General features: G+C 33.8%; 1 protein-coding gene across 1 annotated transcript in view; it reads left to right on the top strand.

Annotated features, from left to right (window-relative positions):
- The window catches only part of WDR70 (WD repeat domain 70), a 138,663-nt gene that overhangs the window by 38,509 nt on the left and 82,772 nt on the right, over nt 1-17,382 (top strand). The window contains exons 7-9 of the mRNA XM_042804798.1: nt 4,387-4,520; nt 9,722-9,875; nt 11,573-11,649. Coding sequence (XP_042660732.1) covers nt 4,387-4,520; nt 9,722-9,875; nt 11,573-11,649 — 365 coding nt within the window. The remainder of the gene's footprint in view (nt 1-4,386; nt 4,521-9,721; nt 9,876-11,572; nt 11,650-17,382) is intronic.

The following is a 17,382-nucleotide window of genomic DNA, read 5'->3' on the forward strand; positions in this document are numbered from 1 at the left end:
TAAAACTAGAACTTCTTGTATTGTTATTATATCCTGGTGAAAGCATAGTCAGCTAGTTAATAGAATTCTCACTCATGGCATTCCTGAGATTTTCTTTGGAGAAGAGAAAAAAAAAGGAAAGGAAAGAAAAATGGAACAAAAAAATATTTGAGAAGTTATTTTTCATGAGGTTTTAAACAATCTAAAGAAATGTATAATTTTCCTTTACTGGTTTTTGAAAAAACCTCATGGATTCATTTAATGTTTATATAATTAATATAATCACACACTTAATAATTTAAAATTCAACAGTATTAAATAATCATTTTAAATAATAAATTTGTTAAATGAACATATCAAATTAAAACATTAAATGTCAGTAATTTGTGAGTTTAAGGTTTGAATATTTAATTATTATTTATCAGACATTTTAAAGGACTTTTTTTGAGGTTTAAGCTTAACAGTAAAGGTGGTAAATGTTTTTTTTATAAGCTTTCAGAAATAGTTACTTTCAGAAGTGTCTATTCATTAATCTGTCATCAGACTTTGTGGTCTGTCTTGGTGTGTGGAGAGGTAATAAAACGTACCTATTTGTTATATCATAGTGCTAGACATACATAAGTAGAGGGAGAAGAGGAAAGAATAAGTGTGTTATAAATGAAAGTAGAAAAATTTTCTATTTTAAGACCTGTAAAAGATGCATTGTGTTACACTGAACAAAAGCAGAATGGATTTTTATGCACACAGTGCAAGTAGCTTTTTGCATACTAATATCTATGCATACTTGGATTTGCATAGTAATATACTAGTGCAAACCAGTTTTCCATTTCACATGTGACAGTAATTGCTTCTTCAGTATGTTTCTTGAATACATTTCCTAACAATCTTTATGTAAAATTTTTAAAAGTTTTTTTCTTAATATTAAACCAGTGAACCTTCTGATGGCTTCCTAAAGTGTAAGCTCATGTTATTTCTAACTAGAAGGCTTTGTAAAGTGGAAGTACAGTTTTGGAAGACTTCTGAGATATTTTGACTGTGTGAGAATGCAGCTGACATCACCTAGAACAGAGGTGAATTGCAATGTGGGCATATATGAAGTGGTTGGATTAGACTGGATGCAGCTAAGGAAACATACCACTGAAAAAAAACAGCTCTTCTGTAGGACTATCTTTTTGTTGTATTTGTTTTAGAGTAATGAAAGTAATTACACATGGAAGGATGGGAGCAGCTTCATATCTTGATATCATATCTTGGTATCAGTGTATGACCCCAATGCTTTAAAATACAGTCTTCTCATGTTCATACAGTGTACTGTATTTCAGCTAAACTTACATATCCCATCTGTACCTCTTCAATCTAATGAACATGGGTGTGATGATGACTCTATTCCTGTGCAGCTGAAAAGTCTCAAAAAAGATTTCCCAAGAAGCAGAGTCTTTCCAGAAACCTGATTAATTTCCTGGTTGCTTTGCTTGTACACTGTAATAGGAGTTACTGTTCCCAATGATACTTCAGGGATATATGTATATTTTTTTTTTTCCCTCTTGACACCTTTGATGCATCGGTGGGTATGAGAAAGGATGCATAATCACAGGTATTCTTAACAGGGTGCTTTCTAATGTCTCGTATCACAGCTGCTCCTTCCTATATTAGTTATTGTAGAATAGAAAGCTTTAGTCTGTTAACTGAACACATTATCAATCTGGAGATGCCCGTTTTTTCTGCCTGATAGAAATAATGAATGAAATGAATGCTGTTGAAAATTTGCATTTAAATGGTAAAAGGGGCATTTTTGGGGAAACACATAAAAGGTTGCATCTTTTTCATTTGAAAATCAAATATGTCACAGTGACATAACTTGAATACAGTTTAATTCATTCTTAGGGATAGCACAAAGCAGTACATTTAAACATTTGATTCAGGGAAGTAAAAAAAAAAATGTTGAACCTATTAGTAACTCTTCAAATTAGATTTTGGGGGCGGGGCACTTGATTAGGACATCTGATGATCCTTTACATTCTTTAGAAGAATGAGGTTTTGGATGTTCTCGAAAAGATAAGATTTCTGCAAGTGAATGACTTTAAAATAAAGCAGGACAGTTAGATTAAGGAGTTGTCAGTTGCCTGAGGAACAGCAGCATCATTTCTGCAACATCTTGGTTTACTTGAAAGTACTTTTTTCAAACTGGCTGTATGGTGGGACTGTATGTTTGAAACACAGTGAGTACCAACATGAGGAGCAGTGTGAGCCTTAAGGAGAAGAGGACTAGAAATGAGTCATTGATAAAATAAGGTATACCTAAGTGAAGCTTTTCTACATGAAACTGGAAAGAGAAAACTCAAAAGAAACCCATTCTGTTTCATATAAGAAAATCTTAATTTGAGCAAAACAATTGTCCATCCTAAACTTGAAGAATAAAGTCAATTAATAACTGGTGTTTTTATTGAAATGCTTATTTTCTGTAGGTTACTTTTTCAGCTGGGCATGGAAAAGGGAGTATCTCATACTAAATTCCGTTTTTTTAAATAGTGTTTGTGTGGGAACTATTCAACAGTTTACATAAGTTTTAAGTCTATGTAACACAGTATATTTGAAAGCTTTAAAAAAAAATCATAGTAGTAGCCTGATAAATCTTTGAGGCAAGGTTTATTTTGGTGGTACTTCTGCGTGTCTGCAATAAATCATAGAGACTGTCAGTACTTTTTATGTGTGCATGTAAAGAAGATACAGATGAGCATCCTTATATGCAAATTATTGTAATTTTTATACATCAATATCTGGAATTTTTTATATGAGTTTAGGCATCTGAAAGTAATTGGCCTGATTTTTTTTGTTGTTGTTTTTGTCTGAAGAAGTTCAGTGCTGCTAGCCTATATCCATGACACTATTGTCAGCTGCTATCTTTCAGAAATTAAGGCTTTTCCTTCTTTCATTCTGTACATAGTTTTTTTCTTTGGTTGTTTTTTCCCCACACAATTTTCTAGAGCTGTGAGTATTCTTGGTGTAGTATAAGATCTGTTTTTTTTTTCCTTCTGAATTTTCTGCCTCATCCCTTCAAATCCCCTTCCAAGCTTATTTCTAGAACTTTTCTTTAGTTTATTGTGTTGAAGACTGTTTTCCCTGTTGCAAAAGAGTTTCTGAATCTCATGGTTATCTATCTCATGTCTGTGAGATGACCTCGGTTTTTGTCCAATGAAAAGAAGTTATCTACTGGTTAGAGTTTAGGTTTTACCTATGGTCTACCTAACTCAAAATGCCTAATAGAGGTTAAATTGTATTCTAGGGATTAAAACCTAAATATGATTCCCTATGAGTTTTATCTTCTCATTAAAAATTTTTCAGTCATTTTAACATTTCAGGTTGGGTGTAATGTTGAGTAATTCTACAAATACTCTTATTGTACAGTTTTTGACATGACTTCTCAACACTATCTCATGTAGGTGACTTAATTTTGGTGAGTTAATTTACTTACTTGATTTACAAGTTGATTGAACACATTACCTAGTTAATCTTGTGTTAATACTTGAAATCATGATAGCTGATAATTTTTTAACAAATGAGAAAAGAGAAGAAATAGTTTTGAATGTCAATGAAAGAATGTTGAATCAATGAGGTGTTTTCTATTACTCTCACTTCTCCATAAACTGATTTGAACACTATTATAATAACGTTCTTCAAATACAAAATTAAAATAGTGTTTTCACTGAAAATACCATTTTAATCAACCTTTGATTTGGGGATAATAAACCAGTGTAATGTGCATTAAGCATTCTTTCGTCAAAGTTCTGAGTGGCTTCAAGCAGCTAGTTTTGGATACAAAACAAATGGAATTTTCTAAATGTTTTTAAGTGCTTTTAGTTAAAATAGTATATTTTTAATTTTTATGTTTGTTCTTTTTTAAGTCGTTATTTTTGTTTTCTTTTTTCTAGAAGATAAATTTAACCAAACAATGTATATATGCACATCAGCTGTCTTGAATAAACTAGTGTAAAGTCTTAAACTGATGGAGCTAAAATGCCATTTCAGCACCTTGCTAGAAATACTATTTGTTCTTTTAAGAAAAGTCTAGAGTACAACTTTCTTCATAGAAATTAACTATAACCAAACGCTGCAATGATTAGAAAGCATATACTGTAAACTCACTTTTCTTAGCTGTCTTCAGTGATTTATTCGGATTACGTAATTTTGATTTCCATTCTCCCTACCCCTTCCAAAGTACTCAGACACTATATAACATAGTGAAAATTCAAAAATGAAATATAGCTGATGTATTTTCAGATTTTTTATTTCAGTAGTATTTTGTATTTTGGTGACATGGTGACACCTGAGGAACTGCAGGACAAAAAAATAATAAAAAGCTTGAATGATCTTAATTTTTTATTTTTTTTTTTTATATTTCCTGTATAGGTTTCTGCTTTGGGTTTGGATCCTTCAGGTGCCCGTTTGATAACTGGTGGATATGACTATGATGTCAAATTTTGGGATTTTGCTGGAATGGATGCCTCTCTCCAAGCTTTTCGGTCACTCCAGCCTTGTGAATGGTACGTATGAAGACTGTCTTCTTTAACTAAGATTGTGCCTATGTTAAGCTTCTAATAGAATGCACAAAATGCCTGTAAGAGCTTGTTTAGAAAGCTCTTGTTATCCCCGTGTACTTTTTTGTGGTAAATGCAATGGAAACCTAAGAGCTTGTCTGCTTATATCTTCTCATGCTTTTTCCAAAGACTTGCATATTTTCCATTTTTAGAAAGCTACAGGTGAATTTGCAGATGAAATTGTTGATAGCATATCTTGGAAAATAGCTTAAGAACTATTTGACTTTGAGACAGGTTGAATTTCATAGTTGTAATTGAAATTAATAGCATAGACCTTCCATACGTACTCTGTTTATGTAAAATTAATGAAGAAGAGAAAAAAGTTAAAACCACTGACTCCTTTGTAGAGAGCCTCTGTTGTTGCTGCCAGTATTTCTGAGTGGGGGGTATCTAATTTTCATTAAACCCTTTGTTTCTGGAAGCACTAGGCCTTTGCATTGCACTGATAATTGAATAGCTTCACTATGCATCAGAAAAATTATGTCTGCTGTATTTTTAATGGAAAAAAAGCTATATATTTATTTATTTACATTTACTTATATGTTTATATATATGTAAATCAGAGAAAAAAATACAGGAAGCATTTTTTTAGAGAGTGATTTCCGTACTATTTATACTGTTCACTGGTAATTCAGCAAGTAGATGAACCAAATTCATTTACTTATTCCAGAGAATTGGAATATGGTACTCCTTCAAAAGGAGTGTATGTCTCATACACAGTGAACTTTTAGATAAACACCTTTATAAATTAGTGATATAGTTGTTCTATCAGGGTACTTTCTAGTGTCTAACTAAGTTATAAGATAAGGGATTGAAATATTTATGTGCAGTAAGTAGTCCTTAGAATGTCTATTTTTAATTGTTACTGTCTTTAAAAGCTACAGCTGAATTTTGGTCAGTTTGAAAGGTTGGAATGTGTGTTACTAATTATAGATGTGCCTTGAGTCTAGATAATGAAAGATGAGAAAAAGTTGGGGCTGTTAGCATGAAAAGGAGCAAAATAGAAAAGGATTCCACTGATGTTCAAACTGTGAAAAATCAGGAAAATAAGTGTGCTTTGATTCATTATGCAGTTCTAATCTCTTTGACAGACTTATTTCTTCATTATAAACTGATGAATGACAAATTTACTTTGAAAACATAACTTGGTAAACATGCTGCTTTGAAATAAATAAATAAAATTATGCGCATGTGAAGTCACATTCAGACTTTGTTGGCATGAGTTTCATTTACATGATTAGTTAGCAGGGTACAAATGGTATTTTCCTCTCCTCTGTCATAACTGAGCAGATAGAAAAACCTGACAGTCTTTTCTCCCACAGTAGGAGATTATTTTAACTGAAGCATTTCCAAAATAAGCAGAAGTGTGCATTCAGATTTAGTATTACTTGGTAATAATGGTATAAGACATAAATGTAGTATAAAATCCACAATTTCAGTGTATGGTAGTGTCCCATTTCAAGGCAAACAGCTTAAAAATACGTTTGTACTATCCTTTTGTCAAAAACTGATGGTAAAATATGAGCTTAAATTGCTTGTTATCCCTGACAGCATTTGTTTAGTGTGTTATAAGTATCTCATAAGTATTTTTATATGAATGTTCTCGATCAAATATACATTCTTGTGGTTTGAGTATGTTGAAGTATAAATACATAAAAATAAATAAAAAATAATAGTAAAAATATAATTGACTAGTAAAAAGTTTGGGAATTTCAAATATGTTTCAAGTCTCATGTACTAGCTTGGGTTTTTGAAAAATGTATTATTTAAATAACCCATATGTGTCTTTTTGTAAACATAAAACAGGAATTATAGCTCTGTCTGGTAAAAAGATCCAAACTCAAGAAAGAGTTATTTCATGCTGACATTGAGGCATACTAGTGACTACTATGTGGAATATTGTATAATTTACGCCCACATGTATGTATATTCTTACATTATTTTTTTCATTATGCAACTTATTTCAGGGATTGTTAGCATTCACAGACCTTAATCTCAAAGAATTCTGAGGAGTTCTGATATGGAAGCTTTAGGTATTAGCAGAATTCCAGTTCTGGGGCCATAAATTTAGTTTCATTTTAAGAATAAAAAAAGCCTGAGAAGAAATCTATATTGTCCAGTCCCCATTTTGTAGCATGAGATCAGGTTACTCTATTAATGTCTCCTTGGTTTTGGGATGTAAGGGAAAAAATAAAAGAGACTGACAAAAAAGTAGTACCTTCAGATCACACTTCGGTGTTAAAGGCAAAGATGGGGATAAGGAAAAGCTGTGTTCTGTGTGTAGAAATTATTTGTGTGTCACGATTCTACCCATGTATGTGGCTCTGTTCTGCAGGTCCTAGCAGAAAGTACTGTGCACATTTGGCAGCTTTGAACCAGAACATCTTGGTTTAATGCTGTTAAGGGGAACTGTTTTTATAAGTTTTCCAAGACTTCTGCTTTAACATTAATAAGAACCAAAAATGTTTTCTTTAAGAACTGCCTATGTAGAGCCTCACTCTTAGTCATACTCCAATAAACATCTGAAAAGTGGTAACTTCTGTGGCTTTGCAAATAGAACTGACTTTTGAACATGAATGAAAAAGTCATATTGCACAGTCACAATGGTTGGTGTTTTTTTTTCCTTTTTTCCTTTAGTTGTGGAAATCTTCTCTCTCAGCCTCATTTTTTCACATGACTGATTGGATAAATTACTAGATATTTTCCCATTGTGCTAGGTGCTGTAAAATCAAGTACTCATCCTCATTAGAAGAAACTTTAAATCTAAGGTGAAAACAAAGTTTGTTCAAACATGATGATACAGAACTACAAGGAAGCAATAAGATGGTATTGGTCAAATTACAAATGGTAACATGTTAACAGTATTAATGTCTGTAGTTTTAATTTCAGTACTAAATTTCAGAAGCAATAAGATGGTATTGGTCAGATTACAAATGGTAACATGTTAACAGTATTAATGTCTGTAGTTTTAGTTTCAGTGTTAAAGGGTCTGAAAAAGTTTTCTCAGAAGACTGTGGGTCTTTACATATTGTGGATTATCTCAGAGATCAGATTTTAATTCTGGGCAAGCTGTTGGATCTTATCTAGTGGCCAAATCCTCTTCATGAATGAGGATCAAGCAAAAATAATCTCTTGGTGTAGTTATTAAATGTTTATTTTTCGTTCTTAGATTTCAACAGTTAAAAGTGTAGAACACGAATCTGTGCTTTGAAGATATGTTAGGTATTTTTTTTTGACAATTTCAGCACTAGGGTGTGAGAAATATAACTAGATAAGTACTTCATTCTTCATGCAGTACTCAGGTGGGACTCAGAAATATTTCGAGCATTTTACGAAACGTGATACAGCAAGAGCACTTAATTCCTAATATACTCTTGTTGCTCTAAAGCTGAATCTGATGGATTCTTTAGTCTAGGTTTATAAACTGTCTGCAGTGAATATTCTAGACTTTAGATATTGTTTCTCTTGTGGATTTATTTTTAATTTTTTCAGTGTTTCCTCTGAGTTTATGCGGCTGGGCTTCTTTCTCCTCTTCTGAGCAAGTATCCATTTTTCCTCTTGAGTCTCAGGATGCTTTTTCAGACCTCGCCTGTGATCTGTTTCGGAAATTCCCAGATTTAAGTGTCTCCTTTTGACTGAAAATCAGAGTTTATAAAACTTCGGCTGATTTAGCTTTCAGTTTGTATTACATAATAGGGTGCTTGAAGGAATTTTTGGCTTTTGAATCAAAATGTAATAATTTTTTGCCAAATATTTTTTGAATGAGAAACTTAGGGTTAGTTTACATTACTGTGATCAATGCATAACTTTAAAAATATGTATTACTATGTTTTATGTGTTTTGTGTAATAACTGAGTTTGAGGACAGATTTAACTGCTAATAACTACTGCTGCGTCAGTCATGAAGTCACTGCCATATAAGATATGAAACATTAAATTGGATGCATAGGCAGTTCTGTTGATCATCTGGGTGTTAACTTCACTGATGTGAAACTGTGTTAAAAAGTAATTTCCTTAAAGTTACTAGGATTTGAATAGACATGGTTATGTTCTTCACCAAAAGGAAGATACATCTACCTTGAGGATAATTTGGATGCTATGGGAATCCAAATATAGCTGGCAAATGCATTCCAGTTCTTAATTTGGGATTAATTTAGCTGCAGAGCTGAATCATTAATATAAAGTAATGTTACTGTGTATGCTGTGTTAATGTGCCAGGATATAAATTCTGGCAGGTGTGGAGTGGATACACTGCTTTGCATTCTTTGCCATCCTTGTAATGAAGTATAGCTAGGTAGGGCATCAAAGGGATATCTGCTTCAGATAGAGCAACTGCAGTACGGTTTGTTCATAAAGCATAAAGCTGAGAGGAGATGGTGAAACTGGAAATGGACTTCTCACTCATCAACCATCTTTGCACTTTCAGTTAATAATTTTTGTTGTCTTAGTATTATTCTATGATTTCTGTCTCAAGTTTTCTCAGTCAACAGAAGATGGATGTAAGAAAACATTTACAGCAAATGAGCAACCATGTAAGACATAGTAGACTAGGCAGGTTGTTACCTACTGTCATGTTTGCAGGGTTGATGGTATATTTAACTTTATCTAAGATTCTGATGAAACCGTAGCCCTGAACATAGAGAAAGATGCAAGAATGCTGACATGTGACTAATTTCTTGGTGTACAATGTACAGTGGAGTTTTATGTAGGACTAAAACATCCTTTTATAAAAATTTTCACATTACTGTAAATCCACATATTGCTTTTGAGAAGATAAAAAAGAGTTTTCAGCCCTGAAGAGCTGAATCTGACACATTCTGTTTTTCACTTGAAGTTATAAGAGCACTCTTTAAGTTAAATATGTTTGCCAGAAATGACATTTTAGGTGCCAACTTTGTAAGTAATAGTGTTTGATGTGCTGTGTGGTTGGAGAAGAAAATGTGACGTGTGCACCCACATACACAGAGGAATGAAAACCTTCAATCCATTAATAGAAGATTTTATTTTCCCCACCTTTTTGGTATAAGATTGTATATGGGTCTATTTCTGCAATAAGTCTTTTTACCATTGACACTTTTGTTTGGTGTAAGTATAGACTTACAGGAACTGAAGTTAATTGAAACATTTTTTTTTTTTGTTTCTTTTCAGTCACCAAATCAAATCTTTACAGTATAGCAGCACAGGAGATGTCATTCTTGTTGTCTCCGGTAACTCTCAGGCAAAAGTTCTTGACAGAGATGGCTTCCCAGTAATGGAATGCATAAAAGGAGATCAATACATTGTGGATATGACAAACACAAAGGTAAAATCAGAGATTAATTCAGTGCGAGAAGACTGATAATATAGCGTGTTTCTGCTCTTAACAGGAAATCTCATGAAGTTCAGTAAGGAAGAATGCGAAGCCCTGTCTCTGTGATGTGATGGTCCCATGTACTGATACATGCTGAAAGCCGTAGGACCTTCATTCATGGAGGTTTTCACGACCTTTCTGGAAAAAGCCATGACTGAGCTGATCTGGTGTAGGCTATAAGCTGGTTTTGAGCAGGAGGTTGACTTAGGTGAACTCAAGAGGTCTCTTCCAACTAATGTTTCTATAACGTTACAAGTAGTTCTGTTTAAAAGTTTATCTTGTAAAACTTGTCAGATTCTCTTGCTTTCTTCTGCCTTCCATTCTTTTGCTGATACAATTTATTCTTTCAAGGAAGGGGTTGGAGGTTGTTATTGCTACTTAAACACCATGAGTGTAAGACTAATAAGCAACAATGTGTACATTTTTAATAGTAGTTAAAAATGCAAATGGAGAAGGGCTGATTCATAGTTTTGAAGTATTTTAAAAACAGTTATTTGGGTTTTGGCCACTTTGCCTTTGTATGTCTAAGAACTATATGAGAGAACAATTCTGTTTTACATAGATGATTTAAATTTAGGTCAGTTTTTTAAATAACTTAAACCTAAAAAGTACTGATAAAATCTACTGCTCAAACTGATGATAAAGTTGATTTATTTATTGCTGGTGAAGTATATTGTCAGATAACTAGGCTAAATGCTGTTTTGCCTAAATCTGTTCTTGTGATTATTTCTTTTGGCTAGTGATATGTGTGTAAAACCATCAAATAATAACATCTGCTTCAGTTCTTGTTTACTTAAAAATAATTCAGATTTTCTTTCTCCTCTAAACTTTTAGAATTCTAGTGTATTGTGGTCCAACAGTCAAAATGCTAAAATATTTTATTTCTCTCCATATTTGTGCTTAAAGCAAACGAAGTAATTCAAGCACTGCAGGAGTAGTTTCCACATTTCTCTTTGAATATAGTCAGCGAGCATGTGCCTGTACTTCAAAGAAGTAAAGCCAACTGGACAAAGATGTTTTATATTCATAGTTACCATAATGGCAATTGCTTACATTGGATAAAATCCTTACCTTCTGTTTATTCCATCCTAAAGAAACATGGCTGATACTCAATTCGCAACTAATAATCTATTATGAAAAACTAATTGGAGGATAAAGCTCTACTCTGAAATTCTGTTTCCTCAGTCTTCTCCAACAAGGTCTTTGGCTACTCTAGTTTGGCATTGAGTATGTATATTGTGTCGCCCCGGTAATTCTTGTTATTCGTGGGTTTTTTGTGTTGCTTGGAATAATTTGCATGACACCCTATTGATGTCTCTTGTTTTATCCTCTTTCTACATTACAGTTCTCCCAAGAGAAAAAGGGGAACTATGATTCTATGTCATTTTCTGCAAGAAAAAAAATATAAATAGGAGAATGGAAGGGTTTTTACAATTTGAAAATGAAAACAAGCAAGGATGAAATGGATTAGAGTACATAAAATCTGATAAATCATTTTGATGTCAGTCAGCCATTGCTGTAGTCAGAGGAGTCTGATTTGGCCCTCAGCTTTCATGTGATTTCACTTGAAGAATTTGAAGTAAAATTTATAAAACCTTGTAAGACATCGTACAAAACTTTGTAAGACATCTTTCTGGTTATTTTCTTAGGGTCACACAGCAATGCTCAATTCAGGCTGTTGGCATCCAAAAATAAAGGAAGAATTTTTGACATGTTCTAATGATGGGTAAGTATTGAGGTCTATCTTTGTGAGGGTTTTTTGAGCGCCTTGTTTGACTTTTGGGTTTTAATATTGTATCTTAATTTGCTTTAAATATCATCCCTTTAAATCTTAAGCAAATGCTCAGGTCAATGTTAGGTGAGATCTGGAACCAAAGAGTTCATTTGTTTTGGCTCTAGCTAATACAGACATTGTAATTTAGAATGACATGATATTTCATGAAAGTTGTATGTTAAGTGTAATTGAATATTGACGGATGCTGTTTGACAAGAGTCAAAGAGACTGTGACAAATTATTTTGTGGCTTCAGTCTTGAACTTTGTGGCTAGAATCAAATTGCAAAATGTCACTGTGGCAGTTGCATTAATTAATAGAGTTTGCTGCAGCTGTCAGTAAAAAGATGATAAATGATTTTTGAACTGATGTTTAAAATATATAATCCCCTTTACTCCAGAGTGACAGTGAGTGGGAAGATTGGATTGTCCCACTAACATATTTGTAGTGTGGTTCAATTGACCTCAAAAGTTGAAGTTCAAAAGACTTCAATTACTTAAAACCACACATTGTTTGTTTTGTTTTGTTTTGATGGACTGACTTACTGGTTTAACACACAGGTACAATTTCTGGTAAGACTATTGCAGAAGAAAAAAACCTTAAATACTACAATGTGCTTCATGGAGCAGTTCATTTGTAAAAATACATGCAAGTTAAGCCAACTATATATTTTTTCAGCTTGTAGACACAAAGGTTTCACTTCCATAGTAGAAGAAATTATTAAATGGTAGAACTGATACTTTAAAAAAGTGTTGTTCTTTTGAATGTAGTTAGGCATTAGTTTGTACATAGTAAAAAACAATTTAAGATATAATTATGAAGGATGTCTAATTTTGTCCCATCTAAACACCTGCCTAACTAATATACCAAATATGGATTCGGTGTGTCCCTGATGCTTGAATTGCAGTGAATTGAAATGATCTGGTCAAGTAAGTAAAATTCAGATGAACACTACCTAAACAGCTGCATAATTGCATTTTCAGAGAGCCTACATGACTGACATGAGAGGAAAAGCATATTAAACCCATTAAATTTTGTTTCATGCTAGTGACAGGTCTTTTCAGGATTTGGACTTGTCATGAAAAGAAACAATTTGGATTGCTTAATTTGCAACACAGGACTTAAAGACAGTATTCCATCTGTGAAATATAATAATAACAGAAACTATAAAGTCTCCAAAGTTTAATCGGTAATTCATCTTTAGACTGGAACTGTAAACTAAAATAGAATAGAATAATATAGTTTCAGTTGGAAGGGACTTACAACCATCATCTAGTCCAACTGCCTGGCCTCTTCAGTTAAGCGCGTTAAGTTAAGTTAAGTTAAGTTAAAGCGCGTTATGGCGCATCAGCTGCCTCTCTAGGAAGCCTGTGCCAGTGTTTGACCACCCTCTCGGTAAAGAAATGCTTCTTGATGTCCAGTCTGAACCTCCCGCAGCTTTGAACAATTCCCACATGTCCTACAACTGGGTACCAGGGAGAAGAGCTCAGCACCTCCCTCTCTACAACCCCTCCCCCCAGGAAGCTGTGGGGAGCAATGAGGTCACCCCCCAGCCTCCTTTTCTCCAAACAGCTGGTGATGCACCAGGTGTCTGATGCACCCCGGGGTGGGCTTTGCCCCCTGGGCTGCCAGGGCACGTGGCTGGCTCACACTGAGCCTGCTGAACAAAGCAAGTAGGAGTCTGAGTAGGGAACATCATCTGATTATGCCGATGTCTAAAGAACTTCAAAAACTTAATTAATTCAGAGAGATAAATAAGTCTTGTTTTAATTGATTACATTGTATAAAGGTTTGTTAGTAAGTAGCACATGTTTGAAAAGGTATATTTCATGAGTAAATGACAGCAGTTGCTGGTATTATACAATATCGGGAGAATTTCTGACTTCTTTTTGGTGGTGGGTCTTGCCATTGCTTTTACAATGTTGAAGAATGCTCAAGTGTAAATGTGGCTCTAAATAAATGAAGGTGATGTCTAGTGATTTTTGAATGAGGAAAAATAACTGCTGTAAGATTACTTTATTGTGGTAGTTTCAGAGAGTATTTGGCTTAGCTGGGTAACATTAGAATACTTAGGTTTCAGAGCAGAGATGTTTAGAGTTAAAGAAATGGGCCGTACCAGTGAGAGATAATTGAGAACTGTTTCTGATTTGTGCTTAAAGGAAACAGATTTTGTGAATTTCAAATAAAAGCAGTTTAAAAATTTGATTTATACCAAGCATTCCAGAAACCAGAAATTTTGTATTTTTCAGTGATTACATCTTGCATAGAATGTGTTTATGGGTTTGATTAACTGTTACAGTTGTCTATATATCTATCTGCCTGTCTAATTTTTTACATTTAATCCAGTATTTTCACCTGATGCCTACATGCTGAAGAACTAGATTTCATTGATTTATAAAGCTTACTTCTTCTATTTAAGTCAGTAGATTTGCACTTAATGAAACACAGAAATATGAAACTGTTGAAGAGTCTATATTGAGAACTTGGTTTATGTTGCAAGCAAATCAAACAAAACAACTATAACAGAACTTGAGCTTTGGAGACAGTGGCCTTGTCAGATCAGAGCAAAAGACTGGCTGTCTTTTGGCAAAGAGATCTAAATGGGGATACAGTGTGATTAAAGTTTCCAAAATGTTCAGGATGGTAGGTGGGCTGAATGTGGAACCACTGTTCGCCAAAACCTCTTATACTGAGGGATTTGTTGAAAGTGGCTACAGTTAAGTTTAAAACTAATACAAGAAAATAATTATTTTTGTATACTGTCCAAATACATTCTGGAATGTGTTGTCACAGGAGGTTGTGGAGGCAGGTTTAAAAAGAGATGAGAAAAATTCATGTTTAGAAGGACTCATAAACAGGAAATGCAATAGGCCTTAAAACATTTCTTATGTGGCAGTTGTGGATAGTGAGGGGGAATGAAGGGAATAAAGAATAATTGCTAGACTTGGTCAGCATTATTATTTCTGTGATCAAATACAGGGCTAAATGAATCTCTGGTCAGATTTAGTCGGATGCTTTTTACGTTTTTATATGTTCTTCAGTGGCAATAATTAAGATGGAATTTTATGCTACACTACTGTTGGAAATGTAGTGTGTAAATTGTTCTCAAGCTATAATGCTTTTGCAGTGGTTTTATATAGAGAGTTGGTCTGTTTTTCATGGAAATAGGTTAACTGTTGGTAAGGTCTTCTCTCTCGAGGAAGATGTTGAGACAAAGCCCAATGTATTTTTATGTGGCTTTGGTACATAGATCTTTTGGATAATAATGTTTCATCTTTTTTTTTTTTTTTTAATAAAAAACCAAACCAAACCAAAAAACCAACCAACTAACCAAACCAAAAAAGGCATATTTCAATCCTGAATCGGTCTTTCTATAGGGCAGGAGACCTGCCTGTACCCAATTTTGACATTCCTGACATTATACATGAGTGTGATTTGGTATTCACAGTCCTCAACATATTCCTCTCTGTCATACTTTATCAAGAAGATCTATATCCATATGAGGAGAAATTAAAAGCTTTACAACTGCACATCAGAGGAGAAGGTGAAATCAAACACCTACTCATCTCAGAGTTTTTTGTCCTGACAGTACAGTACTGCTCATGTATACAGTAGAGATGAACTGTCAAAATTTTGCAGTTGATTTGTGTTAGTTTTGTTCTAAAATTTGTACTAGACATTGATGTAAGATCAAATTACTTGAATTATGATAACTGCTTGGGAACATTTAATAGGGAATGTGGTGCTATGTGTATCTCTAGATGTTGAGATTTAATCGTTACATTGGAAAGGGAACTGCCTCATCTGGCACGTGTGGTGAGGACACATAACACTGAACATGAAAATGGGACCCTTCCGAGGGTCAATCTGGAGTGCATGGATGTAGGAGAATGAAACCAGTGTTGCCTTCAATAGACGTGAAGGAAGGTTGAACATCTTCCAGGTTTTTTTGACTGGCTTTTGTCTCTGTTGGACACCACATGAAGCACTAAAGCAAGGCAGTATTAGATCTTAAATAGGTACGTCTTCACTCTCTTGATTGGTATTTCTGTGTGGGAGAGCTTCTGTATATTCCAAACCTGATTGCCAGAACCAACACCTGTTTTTAAAGATGCAAGAAAAGGTGTAAGGGTTTTCAGTTTATCATCTATGAGTTTAGAAGCTGCTGAAAGTAAGGGCTGAAGCATGTGTGTCATGCTCCGTGAGGCATTTTGAATGTCAATGTCTGAGATTGAAGAAGAGGACACAGGGGAGCACCTGAGGAGTGTTAATGTACTGTTAAACCCTAATCTGTATGTTCTGTGCTTCCAGATATCATTTATACCAGCTTTAGAGAAGACAGTCATCATAAACTGAATGTTAGAACCATTTACGAGTTGTTGGTGTGTGTTTTATCTGACTATTGAAGAATTTGCATTCTCTGTCTTCTTAGTTGAATGGTTGTCACTTGCATGCAGTTTAAATATAAAGTAAGGAAAGAAGATTGCATTTTCTGGTTGATATGTTTGAAAGCTGGAGTTTTCATGATGCATAGAGAAGTTAAAAAGCAAACTTTGCAAGTAGGCTTGTAGAGTCAGAGGAAAAATAACACAGTTCAAATATGTTTTAAATAAATGCTTTTAAAATATTTTAAATACCTATTTCTTTTTATGCTAACCTGCTATAACACAAATTCTTACTTGGGGATAGTTTTTATATGTACTTGACAGTTTCTTTGGATTCCAGGTGATTAAGGATGTAGTTGTATTGTGAACTAAGAATTAATTCAAATGAAGGCTCTTAGAATTGCTCTTGTAAAAGAAATATTTCGAGAGATGGTCTGTTTCTTGTGATTTATTCATGGCATTTAGATTAACTCTACATTTTAAAAAAAGAAATCCTGTAAGTAGGCTTTGACTATAACATATTCTAATTTGTGGTTATTAGGCTATTTGTAGATTTATTACTTCAGGCTGCAGATACATGGGTTACCAGCAGGGAGTCTCAGTGTGTTTTGTATGACTGTTCAAGGACACAATATTGAACTCAGAAAAGACTACATAAGACACAGTTCCTTCTGACTCCTGTGTGAGGGAAACAGAAGCTGATGAGGGAAGCAGAAGCTGGTTAGCTTACATGCTAGAATGAGCTAGATTTTAGACCTAGCAGTTACAGAATAAGTCTGAAAACTCTTAACTTGTATAAGTTCATGTCCACTTATGTGATTGTTAGTGAATACATAGAACTTCATTTTGTTTTCCTTGAAAATATTCCAGATGATGGCTTGTTAAAACATGTAATATCATACTGTTTCTTTTTTTCATGTTATACTAAGTTTTAAAAAGTTATTTTTAAATAAATAGTTTCATTATTCTTGAATTAGAGATGAGTAATAATTTTGTTGGGCTTTTACAGATTGTTCAGAGTTTGGTAGCTTTTAGTTGCAGAAGGAAGTAAGAAATTTGTAATCTGGTGATTAACCCGAAGTACATGAATGAATAACACTAGCCTAGAGATTTAGCTGAGGAGTTCTTTATTTGAATGTATTTTTTTTTAAATTTTGTGCATATATTCCCTGTGAATATATGCACAAGAACTATGTAATGTTGTTTTTAGCTTTTCAACATTTCGAGTGATTACAATAAAATTGTATCAAAAGAAATGATAGACATAGAAACTCAGTTGTCTTCTCCATGGAACTGCAGTA

Source organism: Tyto alba, unplaced genomic scaffold (genome assembly GCF_018691265.1).
Source record: "Tyto alba isolate M040663 unplaced genomic scaffold, T.alba_DEE_v4.0 Super-Scaffold_42, whole genome shotgun sequence".
Taxonomy (NCBI): Eukaryota; Metazoa; Chordata; class Aves; order Strigiformes; family Tytonidae; genus Tyto; species Tyto alba.